The sequence below is a fragment of the Chlorocebus sabaeus genome, chromosome 15, assembly GCF_047675955.1.
Source record: "Chlorocebus sabaeus isolate Y175 chromosome 15, mChlSab1.0.hap1, whole genome shotgun sequence".
Lineage (NCBI taxonomy): Eukaryota > Metazoa > Chordata > Mammalia > Primates > Cercopithecidae > Chlorocebus > Chlorocebus sabaeus.
This window is the reverse complement of record NC_132918.1, coordinates 71,169,451-71,186,848: the sequence shown is the minus strand read 5'-3', so window position 1 is coordinate 71,186,848 and position 17,398 is coordinate 71,169,451. Positions and strand designations below refer to the sequence as shown.

Genomic DNA, 17,398 nt, shown 5'->3' with positions numbered 1-17,398 from the left:
GTGGCTCATGTCTGTAATCCCAGCACTTTAGGAGGCTGAGGCAGGTGGATCACCTGAAGTCAGAAGTTCGTGACCAGCCTGGTCAAATTGGTGAAATCCTGTCTCTACCAAATATACAAAAACTAGCCGGGCATGGTGGCAGGTGCCTGTAATCCCAGCTACTCGGGAGGCTAAGGCAAGAGAATTGCTTGAACCCGGGAGACAGAGGTTGCAGTGCGCTGAGATTGCGCCATTGCGCTCCAGCCTGGGCAACAGAGCGAAACTTCATCTCAAAAAAAAAAAAAAAGAATTTTTAAAATTCAGCAATAAAAGAGAAATGAATTACTGACACAATAACATGGATAAACCTCAAAAATATTATAAGAAGGCAGGCACGAAAGGTTATATTCTGTATGACTCCACTTATTTAAAATTCTAGAAAAGTACATCTTACCTATAGTAACAGAAAGCTCTTCAGTGATTTTCTGGAGCCGGGGGCACTGACTGCAAAGGGGCAAAAAGAATTTTGGGGTATCAGAAATGTTCTTTGACTGAGGTGGTGGTTCCATGTGTGTGCATACTTCTATCAAAATTAATTGACCTACATACTTAAAATGGCATATAAATGTATTTTATATATAAATTATGCCCTGGTAAAGTTGATTTTTTAAAAACACATGATTTTCAATTTTGGAAGAAACTTGGGTCAAAATATTCTTCTTCATTCAGGCCACCATCTTTTCTTACCTACATTTTGCAATACCGTCTGACTGTATTCCCTTATGGGGATAAAGCTTCTTTCCAAGCTGTTCTTCACTCTGCAGCCAGGCTGATGTTTCTGAAAGAAAATATGATTATGTCAGCCCCAATAACCCCTTCTTCTTCACATGTACCAGTCAGGGTTGACTCAGAGAAATAGAACCACTAAGACAGATATAGATATCTGTTACAGGAATTTGACAGTTTGTGTAACCACACAATTGTGAGAACAGGTTAAAGTTTCTGTAATGCAGTTATGTTCACCTGTTATCTTCTGATGATGGAGTTTGAAGTCCACAGGGCAGGCCGTTGGGAAGGGAAGATGGATGTAAATTCCAGTAACAAGATGGAATCCACAAAGTGACAGAAAGAAATCTGTCAGTTCTCATGGCCTCTGACTTTGGTGGTATGGCGCAGAAGGTCAGGTCCTTCATTATCATGGAACTAAACACACACCTGGTCCAGGAGTCAGGGAAACTGACAGAGGATCCAGGGAAAGGTGAAGCAGTTGAAGGCTCAGCCAGTCTCACACCAAGATGAGCTAACAGATAAGCAACATGCATGAGCTACAAAATAGCTGCTGCTTCACTTCCATCCTCCAAATCTCCCACAAGAATTTCTTACGGCCCACCCTAACCAAGAACGTACAATAAAGGGAATGCTGTGAAATGCGGTCAGCCTAGCCAAACCGACACATTACAAAGCCATCACACCATCCCAAACCTTAAATGGCTTCCTATCACCCTCACTGCCTTGAACAAAACTTGTAGTTATTTGTGACCTGCCTTTCCAGATTTTCTGCCATTATTTCCTAATCCATCTCAGGGTATACGTACCTATGTTTAGTACAAATGTTCTGACTTCTAAACCTTCCCACATTGAATTCTCTAACTGCAACACGCTCCCTTCTCTATCTTCTCCCTCAACCTGGCTAAGACCTCTTCACCCTTACAGCCTCAGCTTCCTTTAGGAAACGTTCTCTGACATACTCTCTTCATCACTGGTGACCAGTACAAAATCAGGTCTATGTTAGCAACCAACAGACTTCAGTTGAATGAATAAATGTGTGCTCATGAAAATTAAAACCGATTTTAGTTATATGAACACACAGCTGGAGCCTTTGGCATAAAGGGGATAAAGTACTATAGTCAAAGTCAGTGGGTAGGCAATGTGTCCAGTCTATTGCCATGTGGGAAACTCTATTCATTTCAGCAGAAATACATACATCCTGTTTATCCCCTATTCACTCTATACCATTGATATATAAATCCCCACTACAACATAAAAGTCCTTAGTTTGAGTTGCCCAGAAAGCAGAACCTGAGAAAAAGCGGTTTGTTTGGGAGGTGATTTGTGGGAACAAGATTAAAAATCAGGGAGGATGGGAAAGGGAAAATAAAAGCCAGTGAACGAGTGTTAGAGCTAGCTAATACTGTGGGTAACTAAAGCTCTGTTTCACTGGGGACCCTGGGAAGAACTGTGGAGAACCACAGATACCCTTCTGAAAGGAGGCTGAGGCACTTAGCCACCAACTGTCCTCATCCCTCACTGGTTGAGGATTGCCTCTGGGGAATATGTTCCCTTCCCTCTACCAACACTTCCAGGCTGCTGGGGATGAACAAGATCCCTTGGCTTTAGAGAAAACAAGGCAGAGAGGTAGAGGGACCACCAACACATGTAGTAGGATGTTGGGAAAACATAGGAAACTAGCAAAGCTTCAAAAAAGTTAGAGGAGAGCCAAGGGGACGTGGTCCGAGTCTCGAACAATTTCTGCTCCACGTCCCAAAGATTTTTTATCTCCATTAATCACTAGGTGCCAACATAAAGACAAAAAGAATAAGAAATGTCAAATCAATTTCAGTTTCTTCTTTCAGAGAACTGATGGCTTGGGAGTTTAGAGAAATTTCATTATACTGAATTACAGTATGAATAATATGAAGAAAAGAGGGCTAGGTGTTTAAGGAGTAAATAGATCATTACTGGCTGACAGTTTTACTCAAAGAATGCTGATGCAAACTTTGTTATATTCCTTCCTATGTATTGTATGGAAATGGTATGCCTGGAGTTCTATAGTATAGCAACCCTGCCTAGCAAAGAGGACTTGAAACGGACAGGAGCAGCTCAAATGTTACAGAAAATTGTTTGACCTAAAGTATTAGGAAAATATAGATCCATGGTTCTCATAGGGGTGGGGTACGGCGGTTATTTTGTCCCCCAGAAAACATCTGGCAATATCTGGAAACACTTTTGGTTGTCACAACTGGGGAAGAGAGTGCTATTGGAATAGATTAAGAAGAGATCAGGATGGCGTTAAACACCCAACAATGTACAGTACAATCCCCCTTTTCCTGACGAAGAATCATCTTACCCAAATATTAATAGTGCCAAGGTTGAGAAACCCTAACACAAAGGATATCTGGGTATCAATGTATAAGTATATAATTTCTTCACATAAAACATTTAAAAATCAGTATTTAATTACAAATGATTTGTTCTACATTCCAGCAATACAAAGTGTTGCATTAGTACCACCAAAACCAAAGGAATTGGTGAGGCCAATAAATCTTTTCTCAGTTTTCCATTCCTGTGCCTTTAGTGGAACATAGTTGAGATCAAATTCTGGTTCTGTACAATCCAGGTTTAAAGTAGGTGGTAGTTTTTGATAATAACAAGCTAATGTGGTAAAAGCTGCCTCGGCCGCCCCTGCAGCTCCCAGCAGATGTCCTGTTGCTCCCTTAGTTGAGGAAACTGCAAGGGCATATGCATGGTCTTTGAAGAGATGTTTGATTGCTTTGTTTTCAGCAGCATCTCCCAATGGTGTGGAAGTAGCATGTGCATTTATATAGGATATCTCTTCAGGCTGTACACCTGCATCTTTTAAAGCAGCAGCCATACACCTAATAAAACAATAAAAGACATCAGGACTAAGTTTAATTTTAACAAAAGTCTCTTTATCTGTATGGTTTATGTGAAACAAATGTAGGTATCCAAGTACACTGGATGAAAAGAATCCCTTGTTCTAGTAACGGAATGCTATCTTGGATTACCATGTGAGTTAGGATGTCATCTCTATGGGAATAATGAGTCACACTCACTACCTTGGACTGGTTCATCACCAAGAGTTAAACACACAAGCCAATGCAAGATTGTATAATCTCAAATAAAATATAATTTCATTTATTCGCATTGGCATTTTTCCTTGGGGAAAAAATATCATCTTGACTCAAGACTAGAATAATTTTTCTTCCAGGGATTTTTGGAGTGTGGCAATTTTTTATCAGAATTATAATTATGATTTTTCTTTCACATTTAAATTTAAAACTTGGCATACTTCCCAATAATCTACTGTTTCATTGTTTCAAATAACCTTTCAAAATCCTCTTTATTTAGGCCATAAGAATTCTAAACAAAAAATTAAAAAGGCAATCTAAGCCAAACAAACCTAACAGTAAAAAAATATATCTGAAAGAACCTCTGAAAACGTTTTGGATGTCATCTTCCTTTAGTTCCTAAGAGAAATATACACGTACGTATGTGTGTTTGTGTGTATATATATTTCTTAACAGCCAGCTCAGGGTATAATTTGAAGTACGCTGAAAGGTTTCCTGTGAACATAACCATTTCTTCATCTATTTTGTTACTATGCTTGACATTTTTAGCACCAGCAACTACTCACTAAAATTCAAAAGTAGGCCAGGCATGGTAGCTCACGCCTATAATCCCAGCACTTTGGGAGGCCAAGGCAGGACTGCTGGAGGCCAGGAGTTTGAGACCAGCTCTGGCTCTGGCAACATAGCAAGACCCCAACTCTATTTTAAAAAAAAAGAAAAAAGAAAAACAATCAAACAAAAACAAAATAAAAATTCAAACATATAATTTAGGGGTAGGTAAACTATGGCCCTGGCTAGATGCCTATTTTTGTAAATAGTTTTCACTGGAACACATTCATGCCCACTCATTTACATACTGTCTACGGCTGCTTTCACATGACAATGGCAGATGGATTAGTTGCGACAGACTCCATGGCCCACAAAGCCAAAAATATTTACTATATTTTTCCCATTACAGAAAAGGTTGCTAAATCTGGCTAATTTAACTAAGCAAAACATAATATGATTTAATAATAGCTATTAGCTATCTATTAACACATTATCAGGGACTTTTTTTTTTCATTTTAAAAGCACTAATCTATAACAGTTAACTTAAATGTAGTCCTTAAACCAGCAGTATCACCATCACCTGTTAGAACTACAGAATCTCCCAGTCTGGGAAATAAAGTGAAACCCCATCTCTACAAAAAAAAAAAAAAAAAAAAACTGGTCTCAGTGGTGCATTCCTGTAGTCCCAGCTACTCAGGAAGCTGAGGTGACAGGATTGCTTGAGCCCAGGAGTTAGAGACTGCAGTGAGATAAGACTAGCATAAGCAATAAAGAGAGACCCTGTCTCTAAAAAAACAAAACAAAACAGAATCCTAGACCTACAGAATCAGAATTAGCATTTTAAATAAGATCCCTAAGTGATTATAGTTTGAGAAGTGCTGATTTGAAAAGAACAGAATCCTGTTGAAATGGAGCAAAGACCAGACACATCTAGAAGGGTTGACTTTACTTTCCAAGTCTGATGAAGGGTCAAAGAAGAGGACTTTGTGAGGGAGCACACTGATGGTTAAGCACAAATGGAGGCGTGAAAAGTTGGCAAAGGCACACATGGTCTTTTTCGCAACTCCATTGGTTTTAACTCAAATGCAATTTTGTAAGGATGTTCAAATGCTTTGAAATACTTCAAATATCTTAAGCAAAGAATTAAATAATCTTGTTTAGTCTAAAAATTAAAACAATAGAGATTTGGTACACCAAGGCCAGACACTACAATTTTCCCTAATTTGGGACTCCCAATAAAGTGTCTTATTTGGAGAAATATTTTGAAGGAAATAACCCATTTTTACCTTAAGGCACCTTCTCCTTCAGGATCAGGGGCAGTTATGTGACCAGCATCACCTGAGAGTCCATAGCCCAAAACTTCTGCATAGATCCGGGCTCTTCTTTGAACAGCATGTTCATATTCTTCCAGCACCAGCACAGCTGCACCTTCTCCCATTACAAAACCATCTCTCTTTGGATGAAAAGGTCGACAGGCCAACTTGGGATCTGAGTTTGTGCTCAGAGCCCGGGCTCTGGAAAACCCAGCAAGAGATAAAGGGCTAATACAAGAATCTGTACCTCCAGCCACCATCACATCAGCATCACCACGGGCTATAAATCTAAAAGAGTCTCCCACAGCATGAGCTCCTGTGGTACAGGCTGTGGATACCGCATGATTTGGGCCCTTGAGTTTATATCGAATGCTGACCTGGCCTGCTGCCATATTGATCAGAATCTTAGGGACAAAAAATGGGCTAATTCTATTGTAACCTTTTGTCTGAAAATTCAAAGCAGTTTCAGAAACAACTTCAAGAGGAATCATTCCCATGCCAATTGCAACACCAGTAGCTACTTGATCAGCTTCTGACTGAGGATGCCAGCCAGAATCCTTCATGGCTAATTCTGCAGCCCCAATGGCCATGATGGTGGGAGAAGACATGGACTTGATATCTGATTTGGACACAAAGTTTTGTTCATTGAACTGACCTTCATCACTGCCTCTTGGCACATAAGCAGCAACACTGCAAGGGATACTCTTATACTCTTCACCAACCAGTGAAACAATTCCACTCTCTCCTGCGATAAGACGATCCCAAACCAAGTGAGTTCCAACACCAAGAGGAGTCACTAAGCCAATACCGGTAATGACAACTCGCCTATGCAATCTGAATATTGGCTCAGTTCCGAAAAACTTCCTTTTACTTCTTGTTACCTGTTGGCATAATCTTGAACACAGAAGACGAGTGCTTGTAATTTTCAGGAAATTTTGCAGGCAATTGGACATGATTGAGATTCAGATGATCAGAAATACATTCCTGTAAAAGACCACAACACACCTAGGAGGTATTCTTTTAAATAGCTTAAGGGCCTAAGGAAAGACATCCAAGGTGTTCCTTTGGGTGCTTGATATGAGCTGCTAACGAACACAGGGAAAATGTTACATAATTTCAATTTATACTTTAACATCAAACTACCTGTTTAAACTTATCTCCTTTTCTAGACTGTAAGTGCCCTCAGACATTTGAAGACAAATAAATGAATTGATGATTCATTCGATTCACCAAAACAGTAATTCAATGAAAAATATAAAGGCATCTCCAGCCTGATACGAATTGCAGGAAGCATCCTTTGTCAGGATTACTGATAACTTCTCCTAAATAGCATTTCTGGTGTCAGTGGCACAGAAAACACATTTCAGGGCATATTCCCTTAAGTAAGTGGGCTTTATCAATCTTCAATAATTAAGGATAACGAGCCTTTTCAAAACGCCACCCAGGGCCAAGAGCCCTAGACTGAGCGTCTGGATACGTGGGTTGGCAACAGACTCTGTGTCCAAGCTTGCGACTGGGGGAAGGGGGCGAGTCTTTCCACCCCTCTAAACTTCTCCAATTGAATCATCTGTGGAAGGAGGGGTTAGGACTGGTGGATCACTTCAAGGGTACCACAAAGGCCAGGGGCGGGAGTAATAGGGCGTAGTCACTCCCTGTACTGCCTCTCAGTCACCACCACACATGTACACAACTGAAGCAGCATGGCGACAGAAAAAGAAATCAGGCCCTAAGTCCTCGGACTCCCCTCTCGAAACTCAACCCCGACTTGATTTGACTGTAAAGGAGGAAAGGAGGGTCGAAGGAGGGTAGCGAGCGATACCTGTAACACGTTTACAGCTCCAGACACACTCGCCACTGTCCTAGGCGATGACGCGCTCGAGCGCACGCGCACGCGCACGTACGCTCATGCGCGCTCCCGCGCACGCTTCCCGTTCGACTCCCCTTCCGCCGGTTGGCTTTACGCCGCGTCACCTTGGCGGAGGTCAGACCTTGGGAGGCGGCTGGGTGGCTGTTTTCCTTAGCAGAGACGCTTCTCTCGGAACCTCAGTGACTGACCGATAATCAAGGACCTGCAAATAACGCGATGAGATAGCATTTTCACCCATCAAAAAGGCATTTTTCTTTGGCAGTGATAGTGCCCAAATATTCCTTTTTGTCGGTGAAGGGACACCATCGTATTCTACTGGAATTGTAAGAAAGAATTAAGGAAATGACTGCAGTCACAAAGTTATTGCTATAGCTCGCAACGTTATTAGTAATTGTGAGTAAAGTAGAACTAACCAAAATGGCCAACATCAGGAAAGTTGTTGTGTATCTTGTGGTACATCCAAATGCCATGCAGCCGTTTAAAATAACTCTACAGGTGAATATTAATGAGATGTTGAGACTATTTGTTAGGAGACATAGTTACAAAACAGTATATATCCGTTTTTTCAAAAATAATTCTTTAAAGAGCTGCAAGATGTATAATGATTGTGATCTTTCCCTCATTTTTGCTTAGCTTTATTTAATAAAGCTTTTCTACAATAAACAAATGTTTTTGTAGTAAAGTTTTTACTTTTTAAAAGTTGTCACCAGGCTGCTCTGCTTATGGAGTAGTCACTCTTTGTTCCTTTACTTTCCTAATAAACTACTTTCACTTAAAAAAAAATCACCGGATTCGAGACAATACTTAAAAATATCACACCCATTGTAACACTGGAGACATTTGTTTCTAAGTGTCTGAAAAATTCATTAACTGTTTGCACAGAGCGGATTGCAAATCGATAAAGGGAAAATACAACATGAAAACGTTAAAAAAGCAAGAAGTCGACAAGATGGTATTCATTGAACATCTGTTTTTCACATGCTATCCCAGGCGTGAGTTTAGTCCTTGCTCTTCTTTAGAAAAATGGTTGACCATAGACTCTTCATCTGGACCTTCTAGTCATATTTATGTTTCTTTCTGGGCAATGCCTCTTGAAGCCATTGTTTCCAAGTAGAGTCCTCTGCATTCTTTCCTACCCCTACAGAAGAATGTGAGTCAAGCTTAGCTTTTCCAGGTTGGTCCTGGATTTAAATGAGTTTGGAAATCTATTTTGTTTAAAATAATTCAGCAAAGTCCAGTTTGACCTTCGTCCTAGGCCTAATCAGTCACCTCTAGTATGATCCTCATTCAGTGACAAATAGAGTTACTTTAAGAAGAATTAGGCCGGGCGCGGTGGCTCAAGCCTGTAATCCCAGCACTTTGGGAGGCCGAGACGGGCGGATCACGAGGTCAGGAGATCGAGACCATCCTGGCTAACACGGTGAAACCCCGTCTCTACTAAAAAATGCAAAAAACTAGCCGGGCGCGGTAGCGGGCGCCTGTAGTCCCAGCTACTCGGGAGGCTGAGGCAGGAGAATGGCGTGAACCCAGGAGGCGGAGTCTGCAGTGAGCTGAGATCTGGCCACTGCACTCCAGCCTGGGCGACAGAGCAAGACTACGTCTCAAAAAAAAAAAAAAAGAAGAATTAAACACGTGTTATAAAAAAACTAACACTTGATGAGTAAGTACCTAAACTTGATCTCTTTTCATTGCTGTTTTTAAAATAATAGCGTGAAAATACCTACAATATTTTTTCTGAATTCATATGAAACATACAATTTTAATGTGCTATTTCTTTTGTAATATCACAAAATTATCTTGGCTAAGAGGTGACAAATTAAAATCTTTCAAAAAAGTAAAAAGACCATCATTTTTGTATCTACCTCATCACCTTTTCTTTGATCTGGAAAAGGGTGGGAAATTTTATATTTTATAGCTTTACATATTTGGTACTGTATTTCCTGCTACAATCCCATGGTGTCTTCTTGCACCAAAATCTTCAAATGGGCTCTGCTTATCCTACCCTCCTATTAAGACTTTTTAGGTCTGCCTTACATTCTTTGTAATCTGATTCAAAACTATCTTTCCAGTTATGGCTCCCATTCTCTATTGAGCTTTCCACCCAGCAAACTGATTTTCATACTATACATGTCTTGATTGACCCTAACTTTTCTCATCTCTGTACTTTTGGTATTTTCAACAACCATTCATTTTCTTCCTATCGATGCTTGAAGTTTGAATGCAAAAATGAGTAGAGGTATGGCTCTTGCTTTCGAGAAGTTCATGGTCTAATAAAGTTCATGGTCAACCCATTAGAAACAAGTAAGTGCAAACTATTGAAACAGGTGCTGTAGCGGAACTATTATAACACAAAAGGGACAATGAGGTCTGTGCTACCTTGTAACATCAGAAAAGGCTTCAGAGAAATGATCCTTGAACTGCATCTTGGAAATGAATATTTGTCTAGTAAATTGGGTGGGAAAGGGCATCCTGGCAGGAAGAGTAGAACAAAGGCCTGGAGAAATGAAGTGTCATGGTATCTTCCACAAACAGCTAAGTATGTGGCCCATGTCAAATTTGAAGTGTGGGACAAAGCAACAGTAAAAGCATGAGAGTAAGGCAGGCCCAGTCACAAAAGCCTGGGGTATCATACTGAGGACTTTGGATTTAATCCTGTAGTTCAGAGAGCATATGCTAGACTCTGCTAGCATAATTTGGAGTGCAACATTCTTTTATTGATTCTAAACTCCTCTAGAAAGGACATGGTAAACTCTCTCATTCCCTTCACCGGAGTCTCTCTTACTCCTCTTTGTCTTGAACAAAGCCACTTAAAATATTTAAGTTACCAGCCTGGTTCCTGACACCATTTGACTTTAGAATGTGGGTAGAGGGAGCCATAGAAAACTTTTTACCAGGAGAACAACATGATCAGATGGCTGCTTTAGAAAGATCATGTTGCACAAATGAGCAGGGTGGATTGGAAGGATGTGGAAATGGACACAGGGAAGAAAGTTAAGAATGGATGCAACACGATGAGGCTCTGAGGACAATGGCGAGGAGAGATGTAGGAGATACTGAGAAGGAAACATTACTAGGATACTGTACATGATTTAAGGAGGGTGGGGAGTCTCTCACAGCTGGCAAGTCCTCTCCTTTCTCACCTTCTCAATCTCTCAATTTAAGGCCTCTGTTCAAATTGTCCCCCCTCACTGAAACTGCAGCTCTCAATGAAATTTCCCTCCCTCTGAACTAGTAGTTCTCAAAGTTTCCTGTGTATCAAAATCACCTGAAGGGCTTGTTATCACACAGATTGCTGGGCCCCACCTTTAAAGATGGAGCTTCAGAATTTGTTTTCCTGACAAGTTTCCTGCTGATGCTGCTGTTGCTTGTCCAACCACTGCTCTAAACCTATGACTTCTATGAAAGTAGGGACCATAGTTGTCTCCTTCACAGTGCTGAGCAACTAGCAGTCACTTCATAAATATATGATGAATAAGTGAATTATGGAATGAATAAATCAACATTTATCCTTATATTTGAGAGTACACATGCACCTTTTGTGCATATCTCACCAAATGACTTTTGCGAAAACCAATGCCATAGCATTAATATTGTGATAAAAATGTACAGTCCATAAAATCATAGAAATCACCATTTTAAAAAAATCATCTGAAATTTAAGTCCTTCCAAATAACTCTTCAGTAACACTTCCGTTAAAGTTCTTGAGTAACTATAATCTCTTTTGAATACCGCCATTTATAAAGCTATTAAGGGAATCCATTATAATAAGGGACTTTGTCTCTCATTTTCCTGGCTGCTTCCTCCACTTCAGTCAAGTTGGAGATACTCTAATTCTTCCGTTTCCTTTAGAAAAGTTGAGTAAGTTACCCTACCTTTTATACCCATCGTTGTTTCAAACAACCAAAGAATGGTCTAGTACTAAATCAGCATTGAAATTCTTGTTCATTTTATTTTATTTTATTTATTTATATTTATCCCAAAATAAAGATATTTTTTTCCAGGATTTCACCTTTATTAAAAACATCATTTTTAGAGTTGACATATCATGGCATTATTCTTTTTTTTTTCCTTCTTCTTTTTGAGAGAGAGTCCTGCTCTGTGGCATAGGCTGGAGTGCAGTGGGGCGATCTCAGCTCACTGCAACCTCTGCCTCCTGGGTTCAAGCGATTCCCCTGCCTCTCTACTTTCATGGTCAAATGGAAAATGACAAATGGGTCCACGCTTACTGTGGGCACCCCTTTAGCCTACATGCTTCCCAGTCCCTCTCTCATCTTCGGGAGTCTTCCCTCCTCTGGGAGGGGCTTCGGCTGCGGGCCTCTCCCCTCCTGCCTCTCAGCCTCCCAAGTAGCTGGGACTCCAGGCGTGCACTACCGCGCCTGGCTAATGCTATTCTTTAATAAAACAGAAAAAAGAACTCTCTAAATTTTTCCCAGGATTGGTTTGGTGATACTAAAAAGTTAACCTCCATAAAAACCATTAGCAAGGAGAGGGGTTGAAGTCTTTCAGGAATTTGTATAGGGATTCACTATTGTGTGACTACATTAAGTGATTAACCAACAACTCTTTATTCAGAACCTGCTGTGTGCAAAGCAGTCTGAGACAGGTGGCACAAGAGACTTTTAATCAAATAGGGAAGACAAAACTAATGATAACTTCCAATGAGATAGCGTTTTAGTTGAGGAAACAAACTATTATGAAGAGAAAAACAAGTCATTTTGTTCCCCCACAAAAGTACCCTATGACCATTCTATCTGTCAGAGGGAAGCCTGAGCTAGCAGCTTTCTGCCCTTTACTTGACACCTCTGCTTCAATACCAGAGCATTTCCACTTTGGTGTTTTGTATATAGACAATCTTCCTATTTTTTTTTTTGGTAGAGATAGGGTCTTGCCATGTTGCCCAGGGTGGTCTCGAACTCCTGGGCTCAAGCGATTCACCTACCTCAGCCTCCCAAAGTATTGGGATTATAGGCATGAGCCACCATGTCCAGCCCCTAAATTTTTATTTGAAAAAAAAAAAAAAAGTTCTGTTGCATTTAAAAAAGTCACAAATACTGTATAATATATATTATTCTCATATAATTAGTAAAGTATAAATAAATGTATCAATGGAAAAAAGAAACCCAAATGAAGAGGAATAAAGTTTGTGATAGCTATATCCCCAGACCCAAGCCCCCAATCCATTGTGTAGTTGTAGGAGACAACATTTCCCAGACTCTCCCGTTTTATCTTTTGATGTTTTTTTAAATTTTAATTTTAATTTTTTGTAAATCTGGCCTTACTGAAATACCCTCTTTTATCTTGATGAGGCCTCATTCTTAGCAATGATATGGTAGAGAAAATGCTGTATGTCATTTCTCGGCTTATGTGGTTAAAAGTAGGTGTGACGGGTTTTTTTTTTTTTTTTGTCCCAGCAGGCTGCCTGGATTTGTAAATAAAATTTCACTAGAACATAACCATGTCCATTTATTTTCAAGTATTGTCTGTGGAGCTACCACTGTAGAGGCAGAGTTAAATAGTTGAGACAGACCTTATGGCTCACAAAGCCTAAAACACTTAAACTATGTGGCCCTTTACAGAAAAATGTTTCTTGACCCCTGTTCTAAGGGATGGAAGGAGACTGGGTCCACTGACATTATGACACCTGCATTATTAAACTGTTATATGAGCCAGAAAGAAATTACTCTTGTGTTAAGCCACTGAAAATTTTAGTTACAGAAGCTAGCAACATACTACTATCTGTTGAACACATCATACTTGGAAGCTGGTCCAAAGATCTACATATTTATTAAAAGCGTACGTATATCTGGGAGACGAATAGTCATTGAAGTGGATGGCATAGCTTAGGGTCTTGCTCGGAGATTCTGGAAGAAAATTTCAACTCTTAAAAGCAAACAGATGAAACATCAAGAAATGTAAAAGAAGTTATTCAGGCAAATCACTTATCTTAAGAAATAAAGTCAAGACAAATACTTGGTGAGGTTAAAAAGTAATTTCTGCAAAGAAGGAAGCCAGTGGTAAAGTACACTTTCAAGGACATGGTGGGGCAGAGACTGGATTAAAGTAGATAGGGATGCATCTTCTAAGAGGAATAAAAGACTTTGATCATATGATATACCTAAAAAACAAGTCACAAAATAATACTTACCCTTACTGTGTGGGATGCAAATTTTTATTTTCTTCCCTTCCCGCCCCCGACATTCTATAATATCGCGTAATTATTATGCATGTGTTTTACGCTGGTCACCACGCAGTAAAACCGAATCCACAACCCATTATTACGTTGCAACCTATGGTTTAAAAATACACTTCCTTACAGAGGAATCATATACTAGTTGAGCTGGGACTTAGATTTTCAGTCATTCGCCAAATTCTGAAAAGAATCCACGTAACAAACCCAGCAGAGTTTATAGCCATGGTTATGTTTTTGACGTTTGTTGCTCCTTCCTTCTGGGGTCTTCCATCCACATCTATGTAGAACGTCCTGACAATCTGCGAAGTGAAGCCTCTGAGGTCGTTTTATTTGTGGGGAAAGGAGAGAGGTACATGCGGTTTCTCCACCTTAATAGGTGGATCGATTAGGCTGGCCCCTGGGCGCAGAGGGATCCGGGTTTCTGAGAGGCACGTGCCAGCACCATTCTCCCGGTACCTCTAGACTAAAGTCGACCTCCCCTCCAGCCGAGCTCATCCGTCCTAAGGACTCGACAACCCCCTCCTCCAGCCCCACGCCCCTCAGCCCCGGCGCCCAGGCCCCGCCCTCACTGCGGAACCCCTCCCCAACCTGTACGACCAGGCCCCAACCCTGGGTCGAAGCACCTCGCCCCAGCCGGCCGAGGCCCCCCACGTTGCTCCAGACAGCCCCTCGCCCCTCCCGAAGGGGCAGGAGTAACTCCCAGCCGAGCTGCCCTGCTCCCGCCCCAGGCCCCCGACCCCGCCCCTCCCGGTGGCTGCGGTAGCCGCTGCGCGCTGAAGCGCCTGCTCAGTGTGGGACACGGAGCGCGAGGGGCGGCGGCGGCCGCTGGCGCTCAAGCATGGCGGCGGCGGCGCTGGGCAGCTCCTCAGGCTCGGCGTCCCCGGCCGTGGCCGAGCTCTGCCAGAACACCCCGGAGACCTTTCTGGAGGCCTCCAAGCTGCTGCTCACCTATGCTGACAACATCCTCAGGTGCAGGGCAACGGGGTCGAACGGCGGGTACCGGGGTGGGTGGGCCGCGGCGCCTTGCTCGGCCAGGGACTGGGGGCGTCCGGCCTGAGCTTCGGAGGGCAGCGACGCCCGGACAGACCGGGACCTGGAGCTGGTTCTGCTCCTAACGTCCGAGCCGGCCAGCCGGGGGCCTCGGGACCCGGCCAAGTCCCACCCCCGCTGGAGAAGAGGAAGTTTCTTTGCAGTTGTGACTTGGCACCTGCAGTCAGGGTGCTGCGGGTGGACTGGAGTCCCGGAAGCGGGGCCGGGCGGAGGAGAGGTAGGAGGGCGTGCTGCAGACACTGCCGCTCTTCTCGTCGTTTAACGACCTCAGATATCAGGACACGACGGTAACCGCACCGCGCGTGTCATTCCCCCTGCGTGCATTTTTTCGAGCGGAGTGGCTTACATTTCCACATACTTATCAGAAGTTAGTCACTGAGAAAGTGATGTTTTCTTCCCATGTTGAGACTATCCGAGTACTAAAGCATAATGCTTCTGAAGTGGTGGGTTTTAAAATTTGTAATGTTTTCTTTTGCCCACTTTTGTTGATTGAAACATTATAGTATTTTGAAGTTATGGTTTTTATATTAATACCAGGACTCTACTATATAAACTCTTTAAGAATTCGTGGAGGTAATCGCCTTGGATGAGAGTAATTTGCTTCATTTTCCTGTCAGCAAAATTGCACTTCTAGAGGTCTAGGGGACCTTGTAGATTTCGGGAATTGGGAGGCAAGTTTGATTATTCATTTTGAATGAGGACCCACCTCAACTCTGCAGATCAAATGATGTGTCTTAACGGAGAGATATGGTGTTGGGGGAGGGAAATGGAACCGAGGTTAAAGGAGCGCCACTTGCTTTAGTGGTGTTACCTCATTTATCAGGTCACCGTGATTAATTAATTAGGTTCTCTGTTCCCCTCAGCCCCTGGTGCATTAAGTGGTTGGTAAATTATCATGAAGTCTAAGAGGAAATTCTTCTCAGTTTCAAGGTTATGTTTCATGTGACCCAATTTTAGACATTAGTTACATGTGCAGTCTTTAAAATCCATGTCAGTAATATTTCATTTAGGCAATGGTAATGATGTTTAAAGTAAATTGAAGGGAAAATATGTTGAGCCTTTATTTTGTGGCAGATGCTATGAAGGATGCAACATGTAGCCTGTTCACAGCTACATAATTGTGACCTGTGTGGGGACCACCTTCGTGCTCTGTGACACCTTCTCAACTCACCTTTTTCACCCTTTGAGGCCTTACAGCTCTTCACAGTACAAGGATGCCAAGGCACTCCATAAATGAACTGATAGGCTGGGTTCTCCAGAGCCCATTAGCTGGGACTTGCCGCCTGGAAAGCCACCAAGCTATTTAAACCCCACTAGTCAGAAAAAAGAGGTGCCCTTGTAATGAAGACTCACTTCTGCTTTAAATCTAGTGAAACCGAAAATGCTGAGGTTTAGCTTGAGGAGGAAACCTTTGCATGCAAATAATGACATTTAACATCATAATCTTCATTAGGAATGTTTACTAATGGCTTGTTTCTGATGTTTTTTTGGAGACGGAGTTTGCTCTTGTTGATGAGGCTGGAATGCAGCGGCGCAATCTTGACTCACTGCAACCTCCGCCTCCCGGGTTCAAGATTCTGAAAGATGAGGGGTGTGGCAATGAGCTCAAAGGATAGTGGACACACTGGAATAATGCTGAGAAGAGTTTAAGAAAGTCTTTGTGCGTTGCTTTTCCAGGGATAGGAAAGAGGATATGATGGATTTGAAGTCTAATGTCCCTACAGCCCTCTAAGTCTTTGAGGGCTTCAGGATCAGGCCTTTGGTATCAATCTATGCACAAAACCATGGTCAGTTTACTCAACATATTTAATAAGAAAAAAGATAGAATTTGAGGAACTGGATGTGACTGTCATTGCTGGACCCTGTTTGCAGTATTCTTTTACTGAGAAAAATAGATTAATGTGAGGTCCACAGATGATATAAAAATAAAATTGCTCACTGGGCACGGTGGCTCACTCCTGTAACCCCAGCACTGTGGGAGGCCAAGGTGGGCGGATTACTTGAGCTTAGGAGTTAGAGACCAGCCTGGGCAACATGGCGAAACCCCGTCTCTACAAAAAAAATACAAAAAACTAGCCGGGCGTGGTGGCGGGTGCCTGTAGTCCCAGCTACTCGGGAGGCTGAGGCAGGAGAATGGCGGGAACCCGGGAGGCGGAGCTTGCAGTGAGCTGAGATCCAGCCACTGCACTCCAGCCTGGGCAACGGAGCAAGACTCCGTCCCAAAAAAATAAAATTAAATTAAAAATAAATAAATAAATAAATAAAGTAAGTAAGTAAGTCAAGTGTGGTGGCAGACACCTGTAGTCCCAGCTATTTGGTGGGCGGAGGTGGGAGGATGGCTTGAGCCCATGATTATGCCACTGCATTCTAGCCTGCGTGGCAAAGTGAGACCCTTTCTCAAAATAAATAAATAAATAAATAAATCTCACTAGAAACTAAGGAGGAAAATCTATATTGTATATCAATAGTTAAATGGAAGCAACATATATCAAAATAATAAAGGCCAGTCGAAGTGGCTCCCGCCTGTAATACCAGGGCTTTAGGACACCCCAGGTGGAAGGATTGCAGCAGGGTCAATATAG

At 42.0% G+C, this 17,398-nt stretch overlaps 2 protein-coding genes across 4 annotated transcripts in view; one reads left to right on the top strand and one right to left on the bottom strand.

The window, feature by feature from the left end:
• Window positions 1–3,196: 3,196 nt before the first annotated feature.
• OXSM (3-oxoacyl-ACP synthase, mitochondrial) lies at window positions 3,197–14,995 on the bottom strand. Its single transcript, XM_008009299.3, has 4 exons — window positions 14,715–14,995; window positions 7,529–7,778; window positions 5,683–6,693; window positions 3,197–3,634 (listed from the first exon to the last, which is right to left on the bottom strand). The coding sequence occupies exons 3-4, from the start codon at window positions 6,660–6,662 to the stop codon at window positions 3,232–3,234; spliced, it is 1,383 nt and encodes a 460-aa protein (XP_008007490.3). The 5' UTR covers window positions 6,663–6,693; window positions 7,529–7,778; window positions 14,715–14,995; the 3' UTR covers window positions 3,197–3,231.
• The window catches only part of NGLY1 (N-glycanase 1), a 67,342-nt gene continuing 64,471 nt past the window's right edge, over window positions 14,528–17,398 (top strand). The window contains exon 1 of one of the 3 annotated variants that reach the window (XM_008009302.3): window positions 14,528–14,735. In XM_008009302.3, coding sequence (XP_008007493.2) covers window positions 14,605–14,735 — 131 coding nt within the window. In that variant the 5' untranslated portion in view covers window positions 14,528–14,604. The remainder of the gene's footprint in view (window positions 14,736–17,398) is intronic. The other 2 variants (XM_008009301.3, XM_008009300.3) reach the window with 2 other exon arrangements.